General features: G+C 56.7%; 3 protein-coding genes across 4 annotated transcripts; 1 reads left to right on the top strand and 2 right to left on the bottom strand.

Moving 5' to 3' along the window:
* Positions 1 to 1,504: 1,504 nt before the first annotated feature.
* CLDN19 (claudin 19) lies at positions 1,505 to 6,213 on the bottom strand. The gene is made up of 5 exons (XM_061379565.1): positions 5,968 to 6,213; positions 4,083 to 4,247; positions 3,823 to 3,910; positions 3,316 to 3,462; positions 1,505 to 1,892 (listed from the first exon to the last, which is right to left on the bottom strand). The coding sequence occupies exons 1-5, from the start codon at positions 6,191 to 6,193 to the stop codon at positions 1,841 to 1,843; spliced, it is 678 nt and encodes a 225-aa protein (XP_061235549.1). The 5' UTR covers positions 6,194 to 6,213; the 3' UTR covers positions 1,505 to 1,840.
* Positions 6,214 to 7,841: 1,628 nt separating this feature from the next.
* Positions 7,842 to 15,839, bottom strand: P3H1 (prolyl 3-hydroxylase 1). Of its 2 annotated transcripts, XM_061379534.1 has the most exons (16): positions 15,732 to 15,829; positions 15,327 to 15,695; positions 14,759 to 14,911; positions 14,397 to 14,586; positions 13,854 to 13,985; positions 12,032 to 12,171; positions 11,287 to 11,376; positions 11,103 to 11,155; positions 9,742 to 9,863; positions 9,510 to 9,637; positions 9,328 to 9,423; positions 9,080 to 9,230; positions 8,572 to 8,689; positions 8,325 to 8,400; positions 8,060 to 8,200; positions 7,848 to 7,978 (listed from the first exon to the last, which is right to left on the bottom strand). In XM_061379534.1, the coding sequence occupies exons 1-16, from the start codon at positions 15,810 to 15,812 to the stop codon at positions 7,859 to 7,861; spliced, it is 2,160 nt and encodes a 719-aa protein (XP_061235518.1). In that variant the 5' UTR covers positions 15,813 to 15,829; the 3' UTR covers positions 7,848 to 7,858. The 2 variants fall into 2 exon arrangements, with proteins under 2 accessions (XP_061235517.1, XP_061235518.1); XM_061379533.1 differs by having other exon boundaries at positions 7,842 to 7,978; positions 15,327 to 15,839.
* Positions 15,840 to 15,998: 159 nt separating this feature from the next.
* Positions 15,999 to 19,075, top strand: CUNH1orf50 (chromosome unknown C1orf50 homolog). Its single transcript, XM_061379569.1, has 4 exons — positions 15,999 to 16,151; positions 16,885 to 16,971; positions 17,964 to 18,095; positions 18,753 to 19,075. Exons 1-4 carry the CDS (start codon positions 15,999 to 16,001, stop codon positions 18,933 to 18,935), a joined length of 555 nt encoding a protein of 184 aa, XP_061235553.1. The 3' UTR covers positions 18,936 to 19,075.
* The last annotated feature ends 2,563 nt before the right edge of the window (positions 19,076 to 21,638 follow it).

Genomic DNA, 21,638 nt, shown 5'->3' with positions numbered 1-21,638 from the left:
TTGGAAAGATGCAGGGAGAGGGGCAGATCTATCAGTAGTTGAATAATGAACATCATTTCCCTGGTTAATGAAGGTGAAAATCAGAGCTTGTGCCCCACGGGTTTTTAAACCCATGTGTTCCAGGGAGACCTGAATCTTTGTGTTTTCGGCCCAAAAATGAAGGAATAAAGATGTTTTCTTCGATGGGACCGTCTCACAGAGGTGGAGAGGACCCTGCAGGTGCCATTGGGGCAGGGCAGGGGGTAAAAATGAATAGAAAAAGGTATGAAACTTCATAAAACCACCATTGAATTAAACCAGTTGTGGCTCCGAGGTGTGAGAAAGGCCCCTGTGCATGCAGGCTGGATGCAGGGCAGTGCTGCCACAGAGACATCATCGTGCTCAATACAACAGGCACCGAGATGGATTTGTGCATGGTTTTAATGCATTTAATCACTTGTTAAGAAAAAAAGGTGATTTTGGGTTTTCCCTACACTATTATTTATATGGAATTTCAGTGTTGTGGTGATGTTTGCTATGATTTTGTGTTTGGGATGGGGAGTTTTCCCTCATTTAGTGGGAATTTCCCCTATTAGTGTTATTTCACAGGGATTTGGATGCAAGCAAGAGGGATGAGCAGGCACCTAAATGCTGTCCATCACACTGGTCCTATTAAATAGGAGTGCACTTGGGGCTGTGGAAAACCCTGTTGTCGCCTGATGCGATGCGGAGGGAGGCAGAGCCCACGTCCCTGTTCCCATCGTTCATCCCGCTTTGCCCCGTGCAAACACACGAGGGATTGTCCAGAGGACAGTGGGGGCCTTTATGGCCCTGAGCACGTTATCCCAGCTCAGCTATTTCCCCCCTCCCTCCCTGCTCTTCTGTGCTTGATCCCGAGCATCCATCCCCAAGGAGAACCTCGGGTGACCCGGGGAGATGTCACGGGAGGCATCAACCACCCCAAATTCCTGCTGTGTTGAGGTGGGATGGGCTGTATCTGCGGACCATGCACTGTGGGCAGGATGAGGATGCTGACACAAGGAACCCAATTGGGAAGCGTTGTCCCTTGAGGAAAACCAAGCACAGCATCTTGGAGCGGGATCCGGCCTCTCCATGGGGAAAGCAAGAATGAGCTCCAATGAGCAAAATGCTCAGATAGGCACAAACCAGCTCTGGATCCATGGAAAATGGGAGACAAGAAGGGAGAACCCAGCTGTGAGGGTCCATAAGAGGAGGATGCTGGTGGATTTCAGCCTTGGGAAGAGCCAAGCACAAGGTATTGGGATTCCCATTGGTTTAGCCTTAAATTAAGCCCTTTTAAAGGCCAAATTCCCTCCTTTGGAGAGCAACACATAGGAAAAGACCCAAAGTATCTAACCATCACATGCCTAGGAGGGAAGCCAGTGTTCATGGCCCTGCCTGGGCTGTGCTGCAGAAGCTGCTTCCACCCAGCAACGGGATCACTTGTGAGAGCCTGGCCCAGATTTGGAAGGGGAAAGAACAAAGAGATGGTTTGAGAGCGATGCCCATGATTGGAAATATTTTAATATCAGAGTCACCAGTTTTAGTACAAACAATCAGCAAAACAAAATGCATTTAAAAACCCCAACCAGTCCCATTCCCACGGCCGTGCATCCCATTGGAAACTGAAAGGGATTTCGGATGCAAAGAATAAAACCATTCTTCTACACCACGCTGTTTTCTTGGTATAAAAATGCCTTTTTTGATGTATTTTGGGGGGGGTTCAAAGCATGAGGGTTCGTTTTCAATCCTCACTGCAGTAGCTTTTGGGGGTGTATTTTTGGAGGGGAACCCCATAAGTTGGGTTCAGCCAACCAAGCACCTGATGGGTGAAGACAGACTATAAGCACTGCTCTCCCCTGATGGGTGAAGAAGGCATTTTTACAGGGGGTCTGCGATTTAAAAGAGAAAGAGGGTGGTTAGTCCTATGTGAGAGAGAGAAATCACCCCACCGCCCCCATGGGTGGAAATAGCATCACTTCCCCTCCAGCATGGACCACGACCCCAAGCAGTGCATGGGCATGAAATAGAGGGAGATACAATAAAATGGGATAAAATAAAATGGAACAAAATAACAGAACAAAACCCTAAAATAGAGCAAACCAAACAAAACCTTACAATAAAACGGCGTAAAATAGAGCAAACCAAAATACATCAAACAAAACCCAACAAATCCGCTACTTCATCTAATTGGGGTTAAAAAATAAAGTTGTAATTAAAAAAAACCCAAAAAACCCCAGATAATCTGGTTCTTTGGATCCCTTCCACTGCTTTCCCTGCAGGTTATCTGGCACAGCACACATGGTACATGGAGGGATGGAGGCACGGGGGGATGCGGGGTGCAACCGGAGCAGCGGTGCAGTTAGTGCGGTCAGATGAGGTGTGAGGAAGCGATGGGCACGTTGGCATTGGGGACTTCACCACCGGTTCCATAGGGTCCTGGTGGGGGGAAGAGGGATTTGGACACAGCGGGGAGGCATCGAAATCCAAGCTCCATGCATCTGCCACCCGAAACGGCCATGAATGAGGAATAAATCCCTGCTTTGTGCTCAAAACCCCCTTTTTTGCCTGCTTTAATTTGCTCGATGCTGTTTGTTCTACTTAACAAGGCCACATACTTGTGCCTGGTGAGCAGTAAGGGCAGGACAGGTTTTAGCTGGCAGAGCACCAGCACCCGGGCTCCAATCAAGTGTTAATCATAATGACAAGGAATGCTGGTTTTGGGTAGCAATGAGGGAGGGCAACGCTTTGCACCCCAATACATCCCTCTGCTGGGCCATAGGATGCTCGAGCCTCAGGTTGAGCTGATCTGATGGACATGGCCAGCAGCTTCATCCCAGGAAAACCAAGCTCTTTGTTTGCTCCTGGATATGGGATGCAGGGGGAAGGTGGTAGGGGGGGTTATGGCATCACCCCTGCAGCGTTGGCATCGCTGCTGCACCCATGTGATAGATGGACCCATAGTGCAGGTTGCTGGGGGTGAGAGCCCTTGGAGGGAGCCTGTGCCCTAAAAATCCCTGTTTTAGAGCATGGTTGAGGAGAAGTGGCTGCCCCATCCCTGGCAGTGCTCAAGGCCAGGTTGGACACAGGGGCTTGGAGCAAGCTGCTCCAGTGGAAGGTGTTGGGATTGGAGCCGGATGAGCTTTAAGGTCCCTTCCAACCCAAACCAAGCTGGGATCCTATTAACGTGCTGAAACCTGGGAGATGATGATGAGGAGGAGGAGGAAAGGTCTCCTGGAGCATCCAGGGACCAATGGGGTGGGAGCACCGGGGTCTCGCCTGGCTTTGGGATGCAGGGTGAGGGATCAGACGTACTCCCGCGCCGTGGAAGGCTGGGACTGGCGGTAGCTGCGCTGTCCTCGCCGCTCCTTGGGGGGGCAGGAGCAGCACAGGAGGGAGCCCCCCAGCATCATGAGGCCGGTGGCTCCCCATCCGATGAACAGAGCTGAGCCGAACTCGTACCTGCAGCAAGAGAGGAGGGGGGAGCGTGGCAGGGATGCAGGTGATGGGCACAGGGATGCTCAAAGCCCTGGGTGACGTCAAGGGGGATGTTGGGTCTTCTTCTCCGTGGCCATCCCCCTCCTTTCACATTGGATGGATGCAGCTGTGGGTTCCCCCATGCTTGACTCCTCTTGTGTCCCAGCACTATGTCAGTGGTGGTACCAACCTAAGCTTTAGCACTGGGGACACCTCCTGCCCCACGGTGCCATAGGTCCCACACGGGGTGGCATATCTGCCCCTAACCAGATGGCACAGGAAGATCCTATGGGAAGTGAAGGGATAAGACGGGATTCAAAGAGCATCCCCCAGTGCGGCTCTCACCTGGCGTTGATGGGGACGCTGCTCTCTCTGAAGAACTCATAGGTCACCCGTGTTGCGTACAAGGACACGGCAGCCAGCGTGCACAGACCTGGATGTAGGATCATGGAACGGTTCGGGTCAGAAGGGACCATTGATGGTCTCCTAATCCAACCCCTTGCAGTGAGCAGGGACAACTCCAACCCCGACCATCACCAAACCTCTCCCCCTATCCAACAGCTTTTAAAGGGCATTTGGGGTGCTCTGCATTGGAGCTGCCTTACCCGCGAGGATGAAGAGGACACCTCCAGCGACAGCGATGCGGCTCTTGGTTATGGGGTCCTCTTCACCAACCTTGGTGCATTTCATGCCCACCACGCTCACGATGATGCCGAAGAAGCCCAGGAGGAGGGAGATGACCATGAGAGCGCGGGAGGTCTGGATGTGAACTGCAAGGGGTGACAGGGAAAGGCCTCACCGGGTGCTTTTGGCCATAGATGGTCTCCAAAGCAAGGTCACCCTGTGCCATGCTGGGGATGAACCTGTCCTTAACCCTGTCCTCGCTCACCCTGTGATGCTCCCGACCTTCATCCTGCCACACTCATCCTCACCAGAGCCACCCTGACTGCACCAGCACCAGCATCACTGCCCCTGTGCCATGGTGCTGTCCCCATGGGGCACTGTGGGTCCCCAAATGTGGAGCTCAAACCCATAGGGGCCAAGGGAGCCTGAGACACACAAAGGGGCTCAAAGCCATGGGGACAGGAGGGCTCAGACCCATGGGATGGAGGTGAGGAGCCTGGACCCACGTTGTGGCTCAGGTGAGGGGGAGAGTCAAAGGGGGTCAGAGCCTTTTGAGGGGGGCTGAGGTGCATTTAGGGGGCTCAGACCCATGGGAAGGGTTGTGCAAGGGCTGTGAACACTGGAGGGGTCAGGGGAGCCTCATGGAGAGGCCTCAGAAGTGGAGGGGGCATGGACCCATGGAGGAGTGTCAAACTCATAGAGGGGTTCAGACCCATGGAAGGGGGGATGTTAAACCTATAGAGGGGTTCAGACCCATGGAAGGGGGTGATGTCAAACCCATAGAAGGGTTCAGACCCATAGAAGGAGGGATGTTAAACCTATAGAGGGGTTCAGACCCATGGAAGGGGGTGATGTCAAACCCATAGAAGGGTTCAGACCCATAGAAGGAGGGATGTTAAACCTATAGAGGGGTTCAGACCCATGGAAGGGGGGATGTTAAACCCATAGAGGGGCTCAAACCCACACTGGGGGCAGGGTGTTAAACACATCCAGGGGCTCAAACCCATACTGGGGATGCTCAGACTCACAGAAGGGGGGGTCCAACCCAAAGAGGGCTTCAGACCTATATGGGGGGGGGAGTGGGTATCAAACCCATCGAGGTGCTCAAACCCATTTGGGGATGCTCAGGCTCACAGAGGGGGGGGTTTAACCCAAAGAGGGATTTAGACCTATATGGGGAGGGGGGGTAACAAACCCATCGAGGGGCTCAAACCCACACTGGGGATGCTCAAACTCATAGAGGGGGGGTCCAACCCAAAGAGGGCTTCAGACCTATAGGGGGGGGGGGTACCAAACCCATACTGGGGATGCTCAAACTCACAGAGGGGGGTCCAACCCAAAGAGGGCTTCAGACCCTGAGGGGGGGGGGGGAGTGGGTATGAAACCCATTGAGGGGCTCAAAACCATATTGGGGATGCTCAAACTCACAGAAGGCGGGGTCCAACCCAAAATGGGATTTAGACCTATATGGGGGGGGGAGTGGGTATCAAACCCATCCAGGGGCTCAAACCCATACTGGGGATGCTCAAACTACAGAAGGGGGGTCCAACCCAAAGAGGGATATAGACCTATATGGGGAGGGGGGGGTACCAAACCCATCGAGGGGCTCAAACCCATACTGGGGATGCTCAGACCCACAGAGGCGGTATCCAACCCAAAGAGGACTTTGAACCTATATGGGGTGGGTTGGTGGGTACCAAACCCATCGAGGGGCTCAAACCCATATTGGGGATGCTCAGACCCACAGAGGCGGGATCCAACCCAAAGAGGGATTTAGACCTATATGGGGTGGGTTGGTGGGTACCAAACCCACCCGGTCTCTCCGGTGCAGGCAGCTCACCCCGTTCCCCCCCGCCCCGTACGCACCGTCGAGGGACAGGAGGGAGTCGTGCAGGCGGCACTGGACCTGCCCGGTGCTCTGCGCGGCGCAGCTCATCCACAGCCCCTCGTGGAGCCCCACGGCCGTGATGATGGCGTCCCCGGCGTACGAGCTCTGCCTCCACTGCGGCAGCACCGCGGCCGCCAGCGCCGACACCCACCCGGCCAGAGCCAGCAGGTACCCGGCCAGCTCCCGAGCCCCGCTGCCGCCCATCGCCGCCGCCTCGAGCCTGCTCCGCGCAGCGCTCCCCGGGCACCGGAGCCCTCGAGCACGCCCCCTGGCACCCACGACATGGATGGGGCGGGATGGGGGGGGGGGGGGGGTGTGATGGGTTCTATGGGGAAGGGGGGGTGTGAATTGGGGTGGATATTTGGGGGTTGAGGGGGGGGGGTTGGGTACCGGGGGGAAGAGCAGGGCCTAAAGGGGGGGGATTTGGGTCTCAAGGACAGGGTTTGGGGCTTGGAGGGGGGGAATTTGAGTTCTGGGAGGGGGGATTTGGTTCCTGGGGGACATTTGAGGACATGGAAGGAGGGGGGAAAGGGGATATTTGGGGCTTGGGGGGGATTTGGGTACCAGAAGACTGGGGTGATGGGGGGAGGATTTAGGGCTTGGGGTGACACGGGGGGGGGGGGGGTTGAAGGGATTTGGGGGGAAGATGAGATCTGGGGGGAGAATTGGGCCTTGGGGAGGAGAGTTATGGGGGGACCCCCAAAGAGCAGTGGAGAGGGGAAAATGGGGGTCCCTGCAGGGAGCTCCCCCTTCCAACCCTGGGGGTGGCTCCAGGAATTTGGCTTGGGAGCATAGGGAATGGGGTCACTCCCCCCCCATTGCCCCATTGCCCCATTGCCCCATTGCCAGCCCTGACCCTCGCCTCTGTGTGGGGGGACTGGGGACCGCCACCGCAGCACCAACAACAGCGGCCATTGATGGGGGGGGACACTGGTCGGGTATGGGGGACACACACACACACATGTCCCCACCCCGGTGACACCGAGCCGGTGGCAGCCCCAGGACCTGGCAATCGTTAACCACAGCGGCCTCATCAGCAGTCAGCTCACGCACCCACCCGGATGGGGTCGGGCACTGGGATGGTGGGGAACGAGAACTGGGACCATGCCTCCATACTGGAGAAACCCTCAGGACCCCCCTTCTCCCCTTCACCCCAAACCCTGACACCCACCAGGCCCTGCCCTGCGCCCTCTCCATGCGTTATGGGGGTGCCGGGCTGCGGTGCGTGGGGCAGGATGCATTTACTCGCATTCCCGGGATGGTTATTATGGTAATGGTCAGGGCAGAACAATTCCAGGCCCTGTTCCGGGGTGCCCCGGTGCTCAATGTCCTTCTTGTTCAAGGACGGTTCCCTCCTCCCTGCAATCCCACGCAGCACGAGTGGGGTCCAGGGGATGCCAAAAGTTCCCTAGTGCCCATAGGAGACACTCAGCCCCCCCCAAGTCCCCTCTGTCCCCCCCTACCAAGCACCTTCCCAGGGCTGCAGAACCCTTGGGTGCTTGCAAGGAGGGATGGATGCAGCTCAATACGAGACAGCAGCCAAGGGCGCAGGGTGGGGGCACAGCAGCAAGCACCAGCTTAGAAAACCCACCTTTATTCACCCATTTTCTGTAGAAGGCACTTAAATACCCGCAGGCTGAGCTGAGAGGAAAGGCACTGATCTGCTACTGGAGCACTGGGTCCCCATCCCATAAAGAGCATCCCTCCCTCGTCCCCAAGTCACCCCCAGAGTGTCCGTGCTGCGCTTAGCTCAGCTCTGCACATGGATGGTGTTGGGCATCCCCCAGTTCCCCATCCCATAGCAGTTGTGGGCAGAGGAGGGTCTGGGGCTGGCAGCTTGATGCTGGTGGCACTGGTCCCAGTGGGACATCACAGCTCATCCTTTGCCACCACAACAGCAGCCGGTGATTCCTTCTCCATCTCCGGCAGCAAATCCCTCTCTTCCGTGCTGAACAGCATCTTCACCAGGTCATCCGCCTGCACACGCTCCTGTGGGGCAGCCCCACAAGGGATAAGCATGGCCAAAGCATGGCCATTGCCCACCCGCTGTGGGGAGGGAAGGGAGCTTACCCGCTCGCTGTGCCGGGGGTCCAGGGTGAACCAGAGGGCGATGGCGCAGCGCTGGCCCTTGGTCACGGCTTTCACCCCATGGGGGTTCTCCGAGCCGGAGGAGAAACCCACGGCACGACCACACTGCGGCTGGACCTCTGCCTGCCACCATGGGATGCTCCGGTTGGGATGCACCCCATGGGAAACAGGGTGGGGATTTGGTCCCCATGTTCATCCCTTGCGGGATGGTGCGTTGAGGGGGACAACTGGGTTTGGTGCTACTTACGGTCTCAGTCTTGGCATCCAGCTCGGTGAAGTAGAAAGCTCCTCCTTCAAAGTCCCCATTGAGGTAGAGGATGGCACTGGAGGCAGCAGGAGGTGACAACCATCACCACAGCTCCAGCAACCGGGTGAGGCTGGAGCTGCCCCAACACCACAACAAGACCCAGAGGCTCAAACTGGGCTGGCCTCCCATCCCGCTCCTCCCAACCCATCAAGCCATGGTGCCCTCAAGTGGTAGACACCACCGGTACCTGTAATCCCGGAAGGTGTAGGCTGGAGGCTCCTTCACACACACCAGAGCCTCTGCGTTGAGGATGCAGTTGTCCACGTGCACCTCATGGCTGTGGTCGCTCCGGCCTTCTTGCTTCTCTAGAGTGGCACATCAGAACCCTTTGTCCCTACAGGTCTGTCCCCAAGCATCATGTGCTTGAGGGTGATGAGGAAGTCACCTGCAGCCCAAAGCCCTTCCCCTTGCTAAAGAGTGGACCATGAGATGCTGTTTGGGTGGCAAAAGCCTCCGTTGACTTGTCCCATGGCATCTCCATGAGCACCTGATCCCAAACGCTGAACAGCATGAAACCACCTGCCCCATCAGATGCAACCACCAGAGCTCCCCATCTTCCCAACCCAGGCTTAGGGACAAGCTCCCCACGTTATCCTTTTGGGACAATGAGCATCAAGGAGGTCTCTAAGGTCCACGATCAGACCACCCCAGGCAGGAGGCTGAAGGAGATGTGCTCCTCCCTGGGGAATGCTCACCATCGATGGCCGTGCGGCACACGAGGTGGGAGTAGGAGAAGTGGAGCGGGACCTCCAGGCGGAAGTAGGACTCCATCATGCGCCGGACCTTCTCCGTCGCGTTGTAGTAGAGGTAGGCGCTCTGCAGGGGCACTTTGCCCTCCTGGCCCAGCTGCAAGGGCAGGCGGGTTGGGTGAGCACAACCCTCTAAACCCCTTCTCCCTTCTCTCCCAAGCCCATCCCTCCTCCCTCCCTGCAGCCCCCCGAACCTTGAGGGCCTTGAGGACCGTCACCCCATAGAAGGTCTCACTGGGGGTGTGAGGAGATGTCTTCCCACGATAGCCATCCCCCGCTGAGGCTGCTGCCTGCAAAACCCAATTGGTGTTACCAGTTGCAGAGCCACAGGATGGGACCTGCAGCATCTCCTGCCCCATCCCATCCCTGTGCTTACGTTGGTGAGCCTCTGCAGCTCCCGGCATTCCTCGGCGGAGAGGACTCCATCCACCACCACGCGCTGGGAACCATTCAAAGCCTTGGAGTTCATGGTCACAGTGGCTCCTTCATACACCAAGGGGCCACCTGCGGAACAGGAGCAGACACAGGGATGGGTGCTGCCAGCACCCATGTGGAGGGATGTGAGCTCACATGGAGCGCCCCATCCCATCCCATCCCTCCCTCCGCACCTTCCCGGATGAATTTGCTCATGTCAGCAGACTCCTTGGCCTTCTCCTCCACCAGCGTCTCGATCTCCTTCATGAGGTTCCCGATCTCCTCCGAGATGCGCGCTGCTGTCTCCCGCTCTGCCCTGGGCACACAGCAACCATCAGCTCCCTTATCCCATTGTCCCCGCACTGCGGGGGCACCAGTACTGGGACCAGTACTATTTAATATATTCATCAGTGATTTAGATGAGGGAATTGAGTGTACTATCAGCAAGTTTGCTGATGACACTAAGCTGGGAGGAGTGGCCGACACGCCAGAAGGCTGTGCTGCCATCCAGAGGGACCTGGACAGGCTGGAAGGGTGGGCAGGGAGTAACTTGATGAAATATAACAAGGGAAAGTGTAGAGTCCTGCATCTGGGCAGGAACAACCCCAGGTTCCAGTATAGGCTGGGGAACGACCTGTTAGAGAGCAGTGTAGGGGAGAGGGACCTGGGGGTCCTAGTGATGACTATGAGCCGACACTGTGCCCTTGTGGCCAAGAAGGCCAATGGCATCCTGGGGTGTATTAGAAGGGGGGTGGTTAGTAGGTCGAGAGAGGTTCTCCTTCCCCTCTACTCTGCCCTGGTGAGACCTCATCTGGAATATTGTGTCCAGTTCTGGGCCACTCAGTTTAAGAAGGACAGGGACCTGCTGGAGAGAGTCCAGCGCAGGGCAACTAAGATGATTAAGGGAGTGGAGCATCTCCCTTATGAGGAAAGACTGAGGGAGTTGGGTCTCTATAGTTTGGAGAAGAGGAGATTGAGGGGTGACCTTATTAGTGTATATAAATATATAAAGGGGGAGTGTCACGAGGATGGAGCCAGGCTCTTCTCAGTGGCAAACAATGATAGGACAAGGGGCAATGGGTACAAACTGGAACACAAGAGGTTCCACTTAAACTTCTTCTCAGTGAGGGTGACGGAACACTGGAACAGGCTGCCCAGGGAGGTTGTGGAGTCTCCTTCTCTGGAGACATTCAAAACCCACCTGGACACGTTCCTGTGTAACCTTATCTAGGTGTTCTTGCCCCGGCAGGGGGATTGGACTAGATGATCTTTTGAGGTCCCTTCCAATCTCTAACATACTGTGATACTGTGACGAGGACAGGACAAGCCTTCTCCAGGTGACAAAGCCCGAGTCTCAGTGCATCCCTCACCCCAAGCTTCTTGGGGTGACCTACCCATGCCCATCAACCCAAGTGCTGATGGGGAGCAGAGTTCTGCCCTCCAGCAGCCTCTTCCAGCCCAACACCAAAACCAGCAGCTCCATGGGGGAAGAGGGGAATGTCCCGTTGGTCCCCACATTGGGTAGGCTTGGCTATCAGAATGGGAGAGCACTCACTTTTGTTTCTCTCGCAGCCTTTTTGGTATCACCTCTTCTGGTGTCCATGTGTCCTACAGGCAGAACAACATCATCGTCATCATCATCACCACCATGAGGAGCTGGGTGAGGACGTGGCTGGGATGCAGACCCTTCATCCCCTTTCCATTTGCCACTGCATCCTGCCTGGTCCAGCTCCACTCACCGGGTCCACAAAGGGGATGCCAAAGACATCATAACTGAAGAAGAGCAGCTCCTTCTCCATGAGGCTCCGCTGGCGGTACACCTGGATCTCCTGTGGGATGGGCAGAGGTGCAGGTGAGGGCTCTGGAAAGACCCTGACCAAGCACAGGAGGGGACAGGGTTTACATGATTCCTGCAGCCCTTGCTCCAGACCCTGGCTTCCCAGTCCCTCTGGCAGATGGGAAGCAAGTGGCTTTCCCCATCCTGCATGAGCTTCCCTTTTCCCATGTGGATGAGCCCTGGGGAGAGGATGGGGGAGACAGAGGCACACGTGCCCCTTCTGCAAGAAGCTCTTTAGAAGCAGACTCCCTCTCCTGCTTCAGCTGATGTGGGGCAGAGACCTCCATCCATGCCTACCCCCTCAGGCAGCACCTGAGCATCCGGATCCAGCTACTTTGAAGCCAAATCCTCTCCTCTTTAAGCACTTTCACTTCAGTTGTGGAAGTGTGTAGAAGAGGTGGGCTCTGACCCTCCTGTAAAGTCTCTCCCACAGGATCCATTGTGCAAGCCACCAAGCCTTCACTTGGCCAAAGATACTTTACCAGTGATGCTCTTCATCTTAGCTACTTTCCAACTGCTTTGGTCTTGCGGCCCTCTTCCTCTTCAACCTTCCCAGGTGGACCAGAGCAGGCCCCAAAACCTCTGCAAATGTCCCCAAGAAGGGGAGAAGCCATCCCTGCAATGGCTCATCCCAGCTGGTCGCTCACCTCTCGGGGTTGGATGGCTCCTGCCAGGTTCTCCCCCAGGACTGCAGTGTAATAGGCCAAATTCTGGTTCATCACCTCGTCGTTTGGGAAGAACAGCAAATAGGTTTTGGCACATTCAATGGCTTTTTCGTAATTCCCATCTGCAAAGAGAAAAAGGGATGTCAAATATAGAATCCCAGCCTGGTTTGGGTTGGAAGGGACCTTAAAGCTCATCCAGTTCCAACCCCTTGCCATGGGCAGGGACACCTTCAACTAGAGCAGGTTGCTCCAAGCCCCATCCAACCTGGCACATCGAGAGCATCAGAAGAAGAGCAAACATGGATACGGAGGAGAAATAAGAGAGGAAGTCCTTGCTGTTGTTCAAAGCATCTCCCAAGCAGAGCAGGTACCCTGGAGCAAAGAGCTGCTGCCCCAGAGGCAACATTACAACCCCAGAGGAGCTCTCCTGCCTCCAAAATCACCTCACCAGAAACCAGGGCCACAGACTGGGTAGGTTTCTTGCTTGGAGAACATCTCCAAGCCTATTTCCAGGCAGCAAGATCCAACCATTCCCAGGCTAACCTGCAATTTCCAGCCACTTAAGCACCCACTTGATGCACAGGATCCCAGCTTGTCAGTCTTGGATTTCATGTGGGTTTTTCACTCTTATTTGGAGAAATTTGCACAGAAACAGTTTAGATATTTCTAAGGAGGTAATAACAAAGTAATGATTAAATTGGGTGCGTTTGGGTTATAACCAACTGTTCTGGAGGGGAGGTGCCTCTGTGGTTTGGAGCAAGAGGTGGAGAGATCCAGGAGGAAAAAAAACAGGCTTCTGCAGGCTGTTATTTCACTTGGAAAGCAAAGCTGCTGGGAATTGGGCATCTAAAGCAACGTGGAGGGTTACTGTGGCCAGGCACAGACAGACCCAGATCTCCTGCAGAGCACTGCAGGCTGCAGGAGCATCCCTGTGAGAACCTCATGAAGTTCAACAGGTTGAGTTGAAAGTCCTCCACCAGGATCAGTGAAGACTGGGGAATGGATGGGTTCAGAGCAGCCCTGAGGAGAAGGGTTTGGAGACACTGATGGGCAAAAAATTGGCCTGACCCAGCAGTGTGCACCCACAGCCCAGAAAGCCAAGAGTATCCTGGGCTGCATTAAGAGAAGAGTGAGCAGCAGCTCAGGGAGGGGATCCTGCCCCTCTGCTGTGCTCTGGGGAGACCCCCCCCCCTGCAGCCCTGCTCCAGCTCTGGGGCAGCAGCACAAGAGGGACCTGGAGCTGCTGGAGCGAGGCCAGAGGAGGCCATGGAGATGCTGCGAGGGCTGGAGCAGCTCTGCTCTGGAGCCAGGCTGAGAGAGCTGGGCTGGGGCAGCCTGGAGAAGAGAAGGCTCCTGAAGGGGAGACCTTAGAGCAGCTCCAGTGCCTAAAGGGGCTGCAGGAAAGCTGGAGAGGGGCTTGGGACAAGGGCCTGTAGGGACAGGCCAAGGGGAATGGCTTGAACCTGCCCGAGGGGAGACTGAGCTGAGCTCTTAGGCAGAAGCTCTTCCCTGTGAGGGTGCTGAGGCGCTGGCACAGGGTGCCCAGAGAAGCTGTGGCTGCCCCATCCCTGGCAGTGCTCAAGGCCAGGTTGGACACAGGGGCTTGGAGCAAGCTGTTCTAGCACAGGATATCCCTGCACCTTGGGTTGGATTGGATAACCCTTGAAGGTCCCTCCCAACCCAACCCATTCCGTGAATCTATGGATGCTTGAAACGTATGATTTCTACCTATGAAGAACAGCCCATGCAGAGCACAGTGGCCAGCACCAACGGCCAAGGGAGGATGGGGCAAGGAGCTGCTTACTGTTGTAGTAGGCAAACTGCAGGTAGTTGAAGTGTGAGGGCAGGAAATCCTCCAAAGGCTTCTCCCGGCCGGGCTGCGAGGCCAGCTCCGTAACGCAGCCCTGCTTGCAGCTCAGCACCTGCATGTAGTGATCTGGGGGAGAAAAAACCCTGTGTCCCCATTTATGGTCACCCAAGGGCTGGTGAACAGGACCTCAGGGGTCTCCACTCCCACCTCTTGCTTGCAGCAGTGGGAACCCTCAAGGGTGGTGGTTGCCCACTTTTGCCCATCCTCAGCCTCCTGGTGACCCTCTGCTGGCTCCTGTGTTTTTCCATATCCCTCTGGACTCTGGGGGATCCCTGGGCATCACCCCCAGGGCTGAGTGTGGGCAAACACCTCCTAGCACTTACAGGCCATACACCTCCTAGTGAAACCTAGGATGGGGTTTGCCCTCTTTGGGGACCCACCACCCCCAGAGGTCCTTAGGGACCGTTTTGGGGACATCCACCCCCTCCAGCACTGTCCCCAGCTCTCGGGGTAGGACACAGCCCATGCAGCTCCTACCTGTGATGGCCTGGAAGAGGTCTGCGTTGTACTCCAGGTAGTTGTAGCCCTCGTAGTCGTAGGGTCCCTCGCAGAACGCGCGGCACTCGGTGTCCGCCACAAAATACTCCTCCAACGCCTTCTCCAGGTGCAGGATGGCAGCGCCCGGTTGCTCCTCTGTGTAAAACCGGACCCCGAGACGAAACTCGCTCTGAAAAGGGATAAGAAAGGATGAGGGGAGGCTCAACACCCCCCTCTATCCCTGTGCCTTGTCCCCATGGGACTGACCTCACAGCATCATGAGCTTGACGGGGCATGGTGCGACCTGAGCAAGCCCAGCAATGGATGGGTGTTTTTGGAGGGGGTGTGTGGGGGGTCCTCACCAGGTGGGGTTTGGCCTCCAGGTCGGTGAAGTCATCCTCTCGCACACCCGCCATGGCCTGGTAGTACTCCAGGTTCTGCCTCATCTCCTGGTGCCCGGGGTTGGCCATGAAGAAGGTGTGAGCCGCTGCTGCTGCCTGTGCCGGCCGGTTCATCTGCACCGGGGGGGGGGACCGGGTTGAGACCGGAGGGGACCCCGGTACCGGGATATGGTGGAGGGGGGGTGCGGAAGGAGGGTACTGATGGGGGGGGCGGCCCCGACGAGCTCCTACGTGGCACTATGGGGGGGGGCGGGACAGGGGCGGGCAGGGCTTGGGGCCGCCGTCCGATCCCCCTTGCCCCGCTGGGGCGATCAGCGGGACTCACACCGGTTCCCGGGACACCCCGCGGGGATCGCCCCAGCCCGGTTCCGTCCGTCCCATCCCAATCCATTGCCACGGCTCCGTGATCCCGTCGAGCATCCCGCCCATCCCATAGCAGGCGCAATAGATCCCCCAGCACCGGGACACCCCTTCTCCCTTCCCGGTCGGCCCCCCGGAGGACCCCCCCTCAACACCGCCGGTCCCGTACCTTGAAATAGGCGACCTGGAGGTAGTTGTAGGGGCTGCGCTTGCTGAACTCGCGGTCCAGCTCCTCGGCCAGCCGGTAACGGGAGGGCTCGGCGGGCCCGCAGCCCCTCAGGCAGGCAGCACGGCGCAGCAGCCCCCGGAAGAAGAGCAGGTCGCGGAGCACCGGTTCGAGCTGCGGATCGGCCCCCTCCGCCACCCCGGCCGTAGCGTTGGCGCAGAGCAGGCGGCACCGCACCAACCGTGCGCGCACGGCAGCCCGGGCCCGCAGCGCCCGCTCCATCTGCAGCACCACGGCGGGCCAGTCCCCGCGGGAGTACGCCTCGGCACCGGCGGCGAACAGAGCGTCCGGGGGCTGGGCCGGCAACGGGACCTCGGCCGGTCCCAGCCCCGGTACAAGCCCCGGTACAAGCCCCGGTACCACCCCCGGTACCACCCCCGGTACGTGCCCCGATGGCGTGGAAGCCCGCACCAACGGCAGCACCAGCATCAGCGGCACCACCGGCGGCAGCGCCATGGCCGAGCCCCGGGGCCACGCCCGCGGACGCCCCGCCCCGAACCGGGCACCGGCGGCCCGCCCCTCCGCCGCGCCCCTCCCGCCCACCAATCAGCACCGCTCCTCGGCGGAAGCTCCGCCTCTCGGGGCGGAAGAGGCGGGGCTCGGAGGGGGCCTTTAATGGCGGCGGAGGGCGGTGCGGAGCCCGCTGGCGGAGCGGGGCTGATGCCGGTCCCGTCCTCGTCCCTCTCCCTCGTGGAGGGCAGCACCGGCCGCGCCGCCCGCGTCGGGGACCCCGGGGACTTGGTGGCCCTGGCCCGGCAGGTGCAGCAGGTGAGGGCCGGGCCGGGCCGGGCCGGGCCTCGGCGGCATCAACCGCGGCGGTAGGGCCGGGCCTGGGGCCGCACGGATTCCCGGTGTCCCGCTGCCCTCCTTACCTGGTGGCGGCCCCGGTGACCTTCTTGTGTGCCCTACAGCCCCCCTCGGTGCTTCCCGCTGTGTCTTTCCGCCCCCCCCCCCGTGACTCCCAGTCCATCCCAGTACCAACTGCTGTTGTGTCCCGTTGTCTTGAGCGCACCCCAGTGTGTCCTGGTGGATCCTGCGCCTCTCCCAGTCCATCCCAGCATCTCCCTGTTCTCCCTTCAGTGACTCCTGGTCTGTCCCGATGCCTCTCAGTCCACCCAAGTTCTTCCTAATACATCCTGCTGCCCTTCCCAGTCCATCCCAGTGCCTCCCAGTGTGTTCTACTACCCCCTAGTGCCTCTTGGTACATCCTTATGCCTTCCAGTAGCAGCTCCCAGCCCACTACGTACCCCAGAGCTGCTCAGTCCACCTATACGATTCCCTGTAAGTCCTACTGCCTCCTCCAAGTGTGTCCCATTGCCTCCCAGTATGTCTTATTGCTCCTTTTGGCTGCTTCCCAGCATGTCCAGGCATTCCCAGCCCCCTGCTTCCTGGGGGTGCCTCGACTGCCCCACAGCTGCACATGGGGCAGCTCCCGCATCACCCCCAGCCCTGACAAAGCCTTGAGTGAGGTCCTTGTTCTGATCCTCGTTCTTCTTCCCAGGCGGACGACTTCATCCGGGCCAATGCCTGCAATAAACTGACCATCATCGCCGAGCAGATCCGGTGCTTGCAGGAGCAGGCTCGCAAGGTGAGGAAGCCGCTGGCTGCAGGCTCGTGCCTCCTGCTTGTGAAGGGAGGGAGATGAGCGTCTGACCTGGATGTGAATCGTGGCCAGGAGCCAAGTAGAGCAGATTCAGGGATGAAATCAGGCGGGTTTATTGTGTAGTATCAGCTGGGGATGGGGGGGTTGCTCCTGGTGCTTTCCCCAGGTCATGTCCATATCCTGTGTGTTAAGGTGGAGAAGTGATGGCTCCTCCAGCTGAGGTGTCAGGGAGGACAGAGATGACTCAGTCTGGGGACAGACTTGTCCCTGTAGTGTGTGCTCCTGTTCGGGCTCTCTGCAGTGGGGTGACAATGGGGCTCTGCCTGGTTCTGAGCCCCTGGGAGGGATGAGCTGTTACCTGGTGATGGGTCTGGCTTTCTAGCTCATCCCAGTTCGTTTACTGGAGCAGCAGGCCTTGGCAGCAAGGCCAGCAGGGCCCGACTGTGCTCTTCAATTCACACTTGACCTTCGGGAGTGAAATCTCAAAGCCTGAGTGGGAAGGGATCTGCCAGTCACTGTGACTGGCCCGCTGCCATAGAGGCCGTTGTGTCATATAATCGTTCACTGGTGGGGCCGGAGCTGGGGAGATGAATCCCTCTTTGTTTGCTGTCCCTTCCCTTGGGGACCGCAGCAGGGAAGCTCCCAGGGTACAGCAGCTGTGTATGGAGACAAGGAACGTGGTGGGGTTGGACACAGAGGTGAACCTGGGGCTGTGGTGAAGAGGGCTGTGATGCTTGAAGGTGCCTGCACCTCTGTGGAGGGCTGCAGGAGCTCTGGGGCCCAGCTGACAGGGGAAACTGGGAGAAAACTTTGGGAAGCATCTCTTGCCTGGGGCAAGTTGAGATCTGCTGTATGAAGCCAGACGTGCACTGAGGAGCATGAGGCCTCATGAGCAGCGTGTCAGGCTCTGGCTGAGAGGCCATAGTGTGGTGTTGTTTTATTTCAAGTGTGGAGATGTGATAGTTGGGCTTTTTTAGGTCTTGGATGAAGCTAACCGAGATGCTGACCTGCACCACGTGGCCTGTAACCTCGTGAAGAAGCCAGGAAACATTTACTACATGTACAGGCGGGAGAGTGGCCAGCGATACTTCTCCATCCTCTCTCCTAAGGTGAGTGCTTACAGCCCCAGAGAAAGCAGGGAGGGGAAAAACTGATGTTTCTGGTGCTTGGGCACTTCTGGACCTCAGACAAAAGCACCAACCTAACAGTTGGCCCCTGCTCAGCTGGTGTTTGTCCTTGGTCTGAGTTCCTGTGCTGGTCTGAGAGCCAGGTTGTGAAGTTCTCTTGGTAGATGATGGGCAAGAAGACCTTGGTGCATGAAGTCTGCCTTTTGGTCCCAGTGGTTCTTTCTCTAGAAGTAAGGAACTGCAAACGTGCCCTGGGCCTTCCCTGACCGCTGTGGCTGCCTGCTGCTTCAGTCCAGATAGTGTTTGTCTGCAGCTTGGTAGAGTGCTCCTGGGGGTACCCTCCTTCCAGGCCACCCATTTGCTTAAAGACAGGGGGAAGGCTTCAGAAGAAAGCACCAAACATGTAGAGAAGCTCTTTGCAGGACAGGGAGATCTTGTATCCCCACGCCTCCTGTGCCAACAGCACTGTAGCTTGAGGTGAACTTAGTCCTCTGGTCTAGTTGAACCTATTTTGAGGTCAGAAAATGGGGTGATCACACAGCTGGGACTGCTTCAGAGGTGGTAGGGTTATCCAGCGTGGACAGAGGGACAGCACAAGGGAAGCTGAGCAGTGATGTGAATCTCTCCTTTCTCCTCCAGGAGTGGGGGATGAGTCCCCATGAATTTCTCGGTGCCTATAAGCTCCAGCACGACATGTCCTGGACTCCCCTGGAGGACTTGGAGAGACGAGATGCTGAAATCAACATCCTGGAGAAGCTGCTGAGCCGCCAGGCAGCGCTGCCCCCCTGCACTGAGCCCAACTTCCAGGGCCTGACCAAGTGACACAGGCACCATACGGACACGAGGTACCTGTGTTCTGCCAAAGACAGGGCAAGGAAAGAGACCAAGGAATGAAGATGCTGATGCTGCCAGTACTTGCTCTGTGCTTTAAAGACCCTCATTCTGCATTCAGCCTTACTGGATTTTCTAGTAATTGAGTAATTTATTTCTTTGATTGTACCAAGCTGTAGTGAGAGGTGCATAAGATCAGGTAGAGGCAATTGCAAGAGGACTTGGGGCAAAAAGCAGAAGTGCTTGGGGCCAATGTGGTAATGCCCTGAATTATGTCCTGCCTGTCCAGCTCTGGTGTTCCTCACTGTGCCTGTGGCAGGATGAGTTCAGGGCTGGGTTTTCCCCCTTGTTAAAATGCACAGGGAGACTTTGTGGTATGTGGAGCTGCTCTGTGAGGAGCTGAGGTGGGAATGTGCTGATGGAGATGTCCAGATTGGATCCCAACATGAGCCCAACATGTCTGGTTGCTCCTTCCCATGACTTGTTCACCTCCTTGAGATGACAAGATAATCTGTGCTGCTCAAGGCATTGCCTGTGCACACTGGCCTTAGTGCATCTCCTCTGCTGGAGATGTGGGAGGGTTGGGGACTGCTTGTGGAAGTATACTTGCGGTTGGGCTCCATAACATCCACCTGCATTTGTGCTTGGGCTCTCCTGCCTTCCAGGGTGGTGGTGGAAGAGCAGTGTCCTCTGTTCTCTATGGCATGGCTCTCAAAATAATCCATTCAACTCCTCTAAACTTCCTTGTTCCCCTTCTAGCATTGATTTGTTTGTCTCACACAAGGTCCCCAGAGCATCCTGCTCCTCCTGGCCCTTGCCTGCTGCTGGCAAGGGTTTGGGTGCCCCATTGGAGTCCTGCAGTTTTCTCCCAGGTCACCCTCAACTCACACCTCTCCATCTCGATGCCTGAACCTACTGCTTTGAGGTTGGTGCTGCAGTCACTGCCAAGGGGAGGGAGGACCTCTCTGTACACCCTGACTGATGCTGGAGGCTGCTGGAAGCACCAGTTCCCTGTGGGAAGAGCCATTCCCTGCAAGGATCGCAGAGGGATTGGAGGTCTGAGGCAGCTCCTTGGCAGCCTGGTTTTGTCCTGGATTTTCTTCTCCCAGCTCTGCTCAGCCCCATTGCAGTGTGGTTGGTCCTGGAGTCAATGAGGGACATTTCAATCACCTTTTCCCAGTGCCCTCCCTCATTTGGAGCACAAGGGCAGATTAAAAGCAATGTATGATTACTATTATTATTATTATTAGGCCAGGGTATAGTTAATTCCTTATCGAGTCACAAGTGTCTTAATTTGATGGTTCTTTCCCTGCTTGTTTCATCGCCCCAGGTCTTATTTTACTGCATGTCATTAAATGTGAACTTGGAAGGGAGAAAGTTAATTACAGCATGGGCTTTGCCATGGTGCTAATTACAGCAACATCAGAGACCTTCACTTGTGCTCATTTATGCTCCTCTGGGAAGAGGGGATCCCTGCCCCAGTTTTACCTGTTTCCCATCATGAAAATCCATGTGCAAAGGGATCGGGGTGATGCTCAGAGTCCTCCATAGCTTGTGATTTCATGCATTGGGCTGTGGTGGGGTTTCATGTCACAAAGAAACTCCCTGGCCCTCTGGACCCCACAGCCCAACCTCTGGGTGCTGGCAAGGCTTTTACTTGGATTTGGACCAGAAAAGTAACCCCACCATGGCCACAGATTTGTATGAGAAGGTATCAAGAGGCGAGATGTGGAGGTGCTGGTGCTAGTCTTCATCCTTGTGTTTGGTGCTCTTTGCACTGCAGGGAGCAGGGATGCAGCTGCTGACTGGTCCTGCTGTGGTGCAGGGAGGTGATGCTGGAGAGGGGGGGACCATCTTCCCAAGCAGCTTGCCCAGTGTTGCCATCTCAGCTGGTTTTGGATCTAATTAAACCCAAAGAAGCACTGTTGGAAGTAGTGGAAGATGCCTCTGCAGAGCTCAGCATCCCATCCTCTGGAAAGCAGGCGAGGATGGAGCTGGAGGACAGGTTGACTGCAGAGGTCTGAGCTGTGTCTTGCTCCTGTGTGACTTTCAAGCCTTTCATTTCAGTGAGTGTGTGCCCTCTGCTTTGCTTAGAGCAGCCACCACGTAGGTGAGGAGTGAACACAGCAGAACCAGAGGCTGATGATGATTCCAGCTGCAGAAGGCAAAGCATTTCCCAGATGAAGAGGTGAAAAATCACTCATCTCCTGCACGGCTTCGTTTCCACCCAGGAGTTCATCTTGAAGAATCAGTTTGAAAGCATTCCTCTCCCTTTGCTCTTCCATGAGGACTCAGGGCTGCAGTGAGCATGGTCTGAAGGCAACTGCTTGCTATGAATTCCACAAGGATGGACGGTGTTTGCTGAGGGCACAAATGTCCTTCTGGCACCAGTGGCATTGGGCAGAGCAGGTTTTGCTCACGCACACATAAAGGCTCTTCAGGAGGATGCTGTTAACATCTGATCCAGCCCTGGGTTCCTGAGACCAGCAAGTTGTCTATTTCAAGCCAGATTTTGGCTCCTGCCTCTCAAACTGGCAGCTCCTGCAGGATTCCTCCCCTGTGGTCTTGTTCCTGAAGGGTAGTTTTGGTTTTATTTAGCTTTTTAGAGGGGTTGGTCATAACCCCTCATGAGTGCACGCTGCACCACGGAGTCATCCCATGGCCAGGGGGAGTCACTCTAAGCAGAGTTGTGGC

The sequence above is a fragment of the Neopsephotus bourkii genome, unplaced genomic scaffold (assembly GCF_033783945.1).
Source record: "Neopsephotus bourkii isolate Nb327-2 ecotype Australia unplaced genomic scaffold, CSIRO-AGI_Nbou_v1 NB_1778, whole genome shotgun sequence".
Lineage (NCBI taxonomy): Eukaryota > Metazoa > Chordata > Aves > Psittaciformes > Psittacidae > Neopsephotus > Neopsephotus bourkii.
This window is presented reverse-complemented; position numbering and strand designations above follow the sequence as displayed.

Coding starts and splice junctions, on each gene's coding strand:
- CLDN19 (XM_061379565.1), bottom strand. CDS start 6,193: ATGGGCGGCAGCGGGGCTCGGGAGCTGGCCGGGTACCTGCTGGCTCTG. Junction 4,248..5,967: donor CTCCCTCCTGTCCCTCGACG/GTGCGTACGGGG, acceptor CACCCCTTGCAG/TTCACATCCAGACCTCCCGC. Junction 3,911..4,082: donor TGTCCTCTTCATCCTCGCGG/GTAAGGCAGCTC, acceptor TCCTACATCCAG/GTCTGTGCACGCTGGCTGCC.
- P3H1 (XM_061379533.1), bottom strand. CDS start 15,839: ATGGCGCTGCCGCCGGTGGTGCCGCTGATGCTGGTGCTGCCGTTGGTG. Junction 9,231..9,327: donor CGGTCCTCAAGGCCCTCAAG/GTTCGGGGGGCT, acceptor CTGCCCTTGCAG/CTGGGCCAGGAGGGCAAAGT. Junction 8,690..9,079: donor GTGCCGCACGGCCATCGATG/GTGAGCATTCCC, acceptor GTGCCACTCTAG/AGAAGCAAGAAGGCCGGAGC.
- CUNH1orf50 (XM_061379569.1), top strand. CDS start 15,999: ATGGCGGCGGAGGGCGGTGCGGAGCCCGCTGGCGGAGCGGGGCTGATG. Junction 16,152..16,884: donor TGGCCCGGCAGGTGCAGCAG/GTGAGGGCCGGG, acceptor TCTTCTTCCCAG/GCGGACGACTTCATCCGGGC. Junction 16,972..17,963: donor TGCAGGAGCAGGCTCGCAAG/GTGAGGAAGCCG, acceptor GGGCTTTTTTAG/GTCTTGGATGAAGCTAACCG.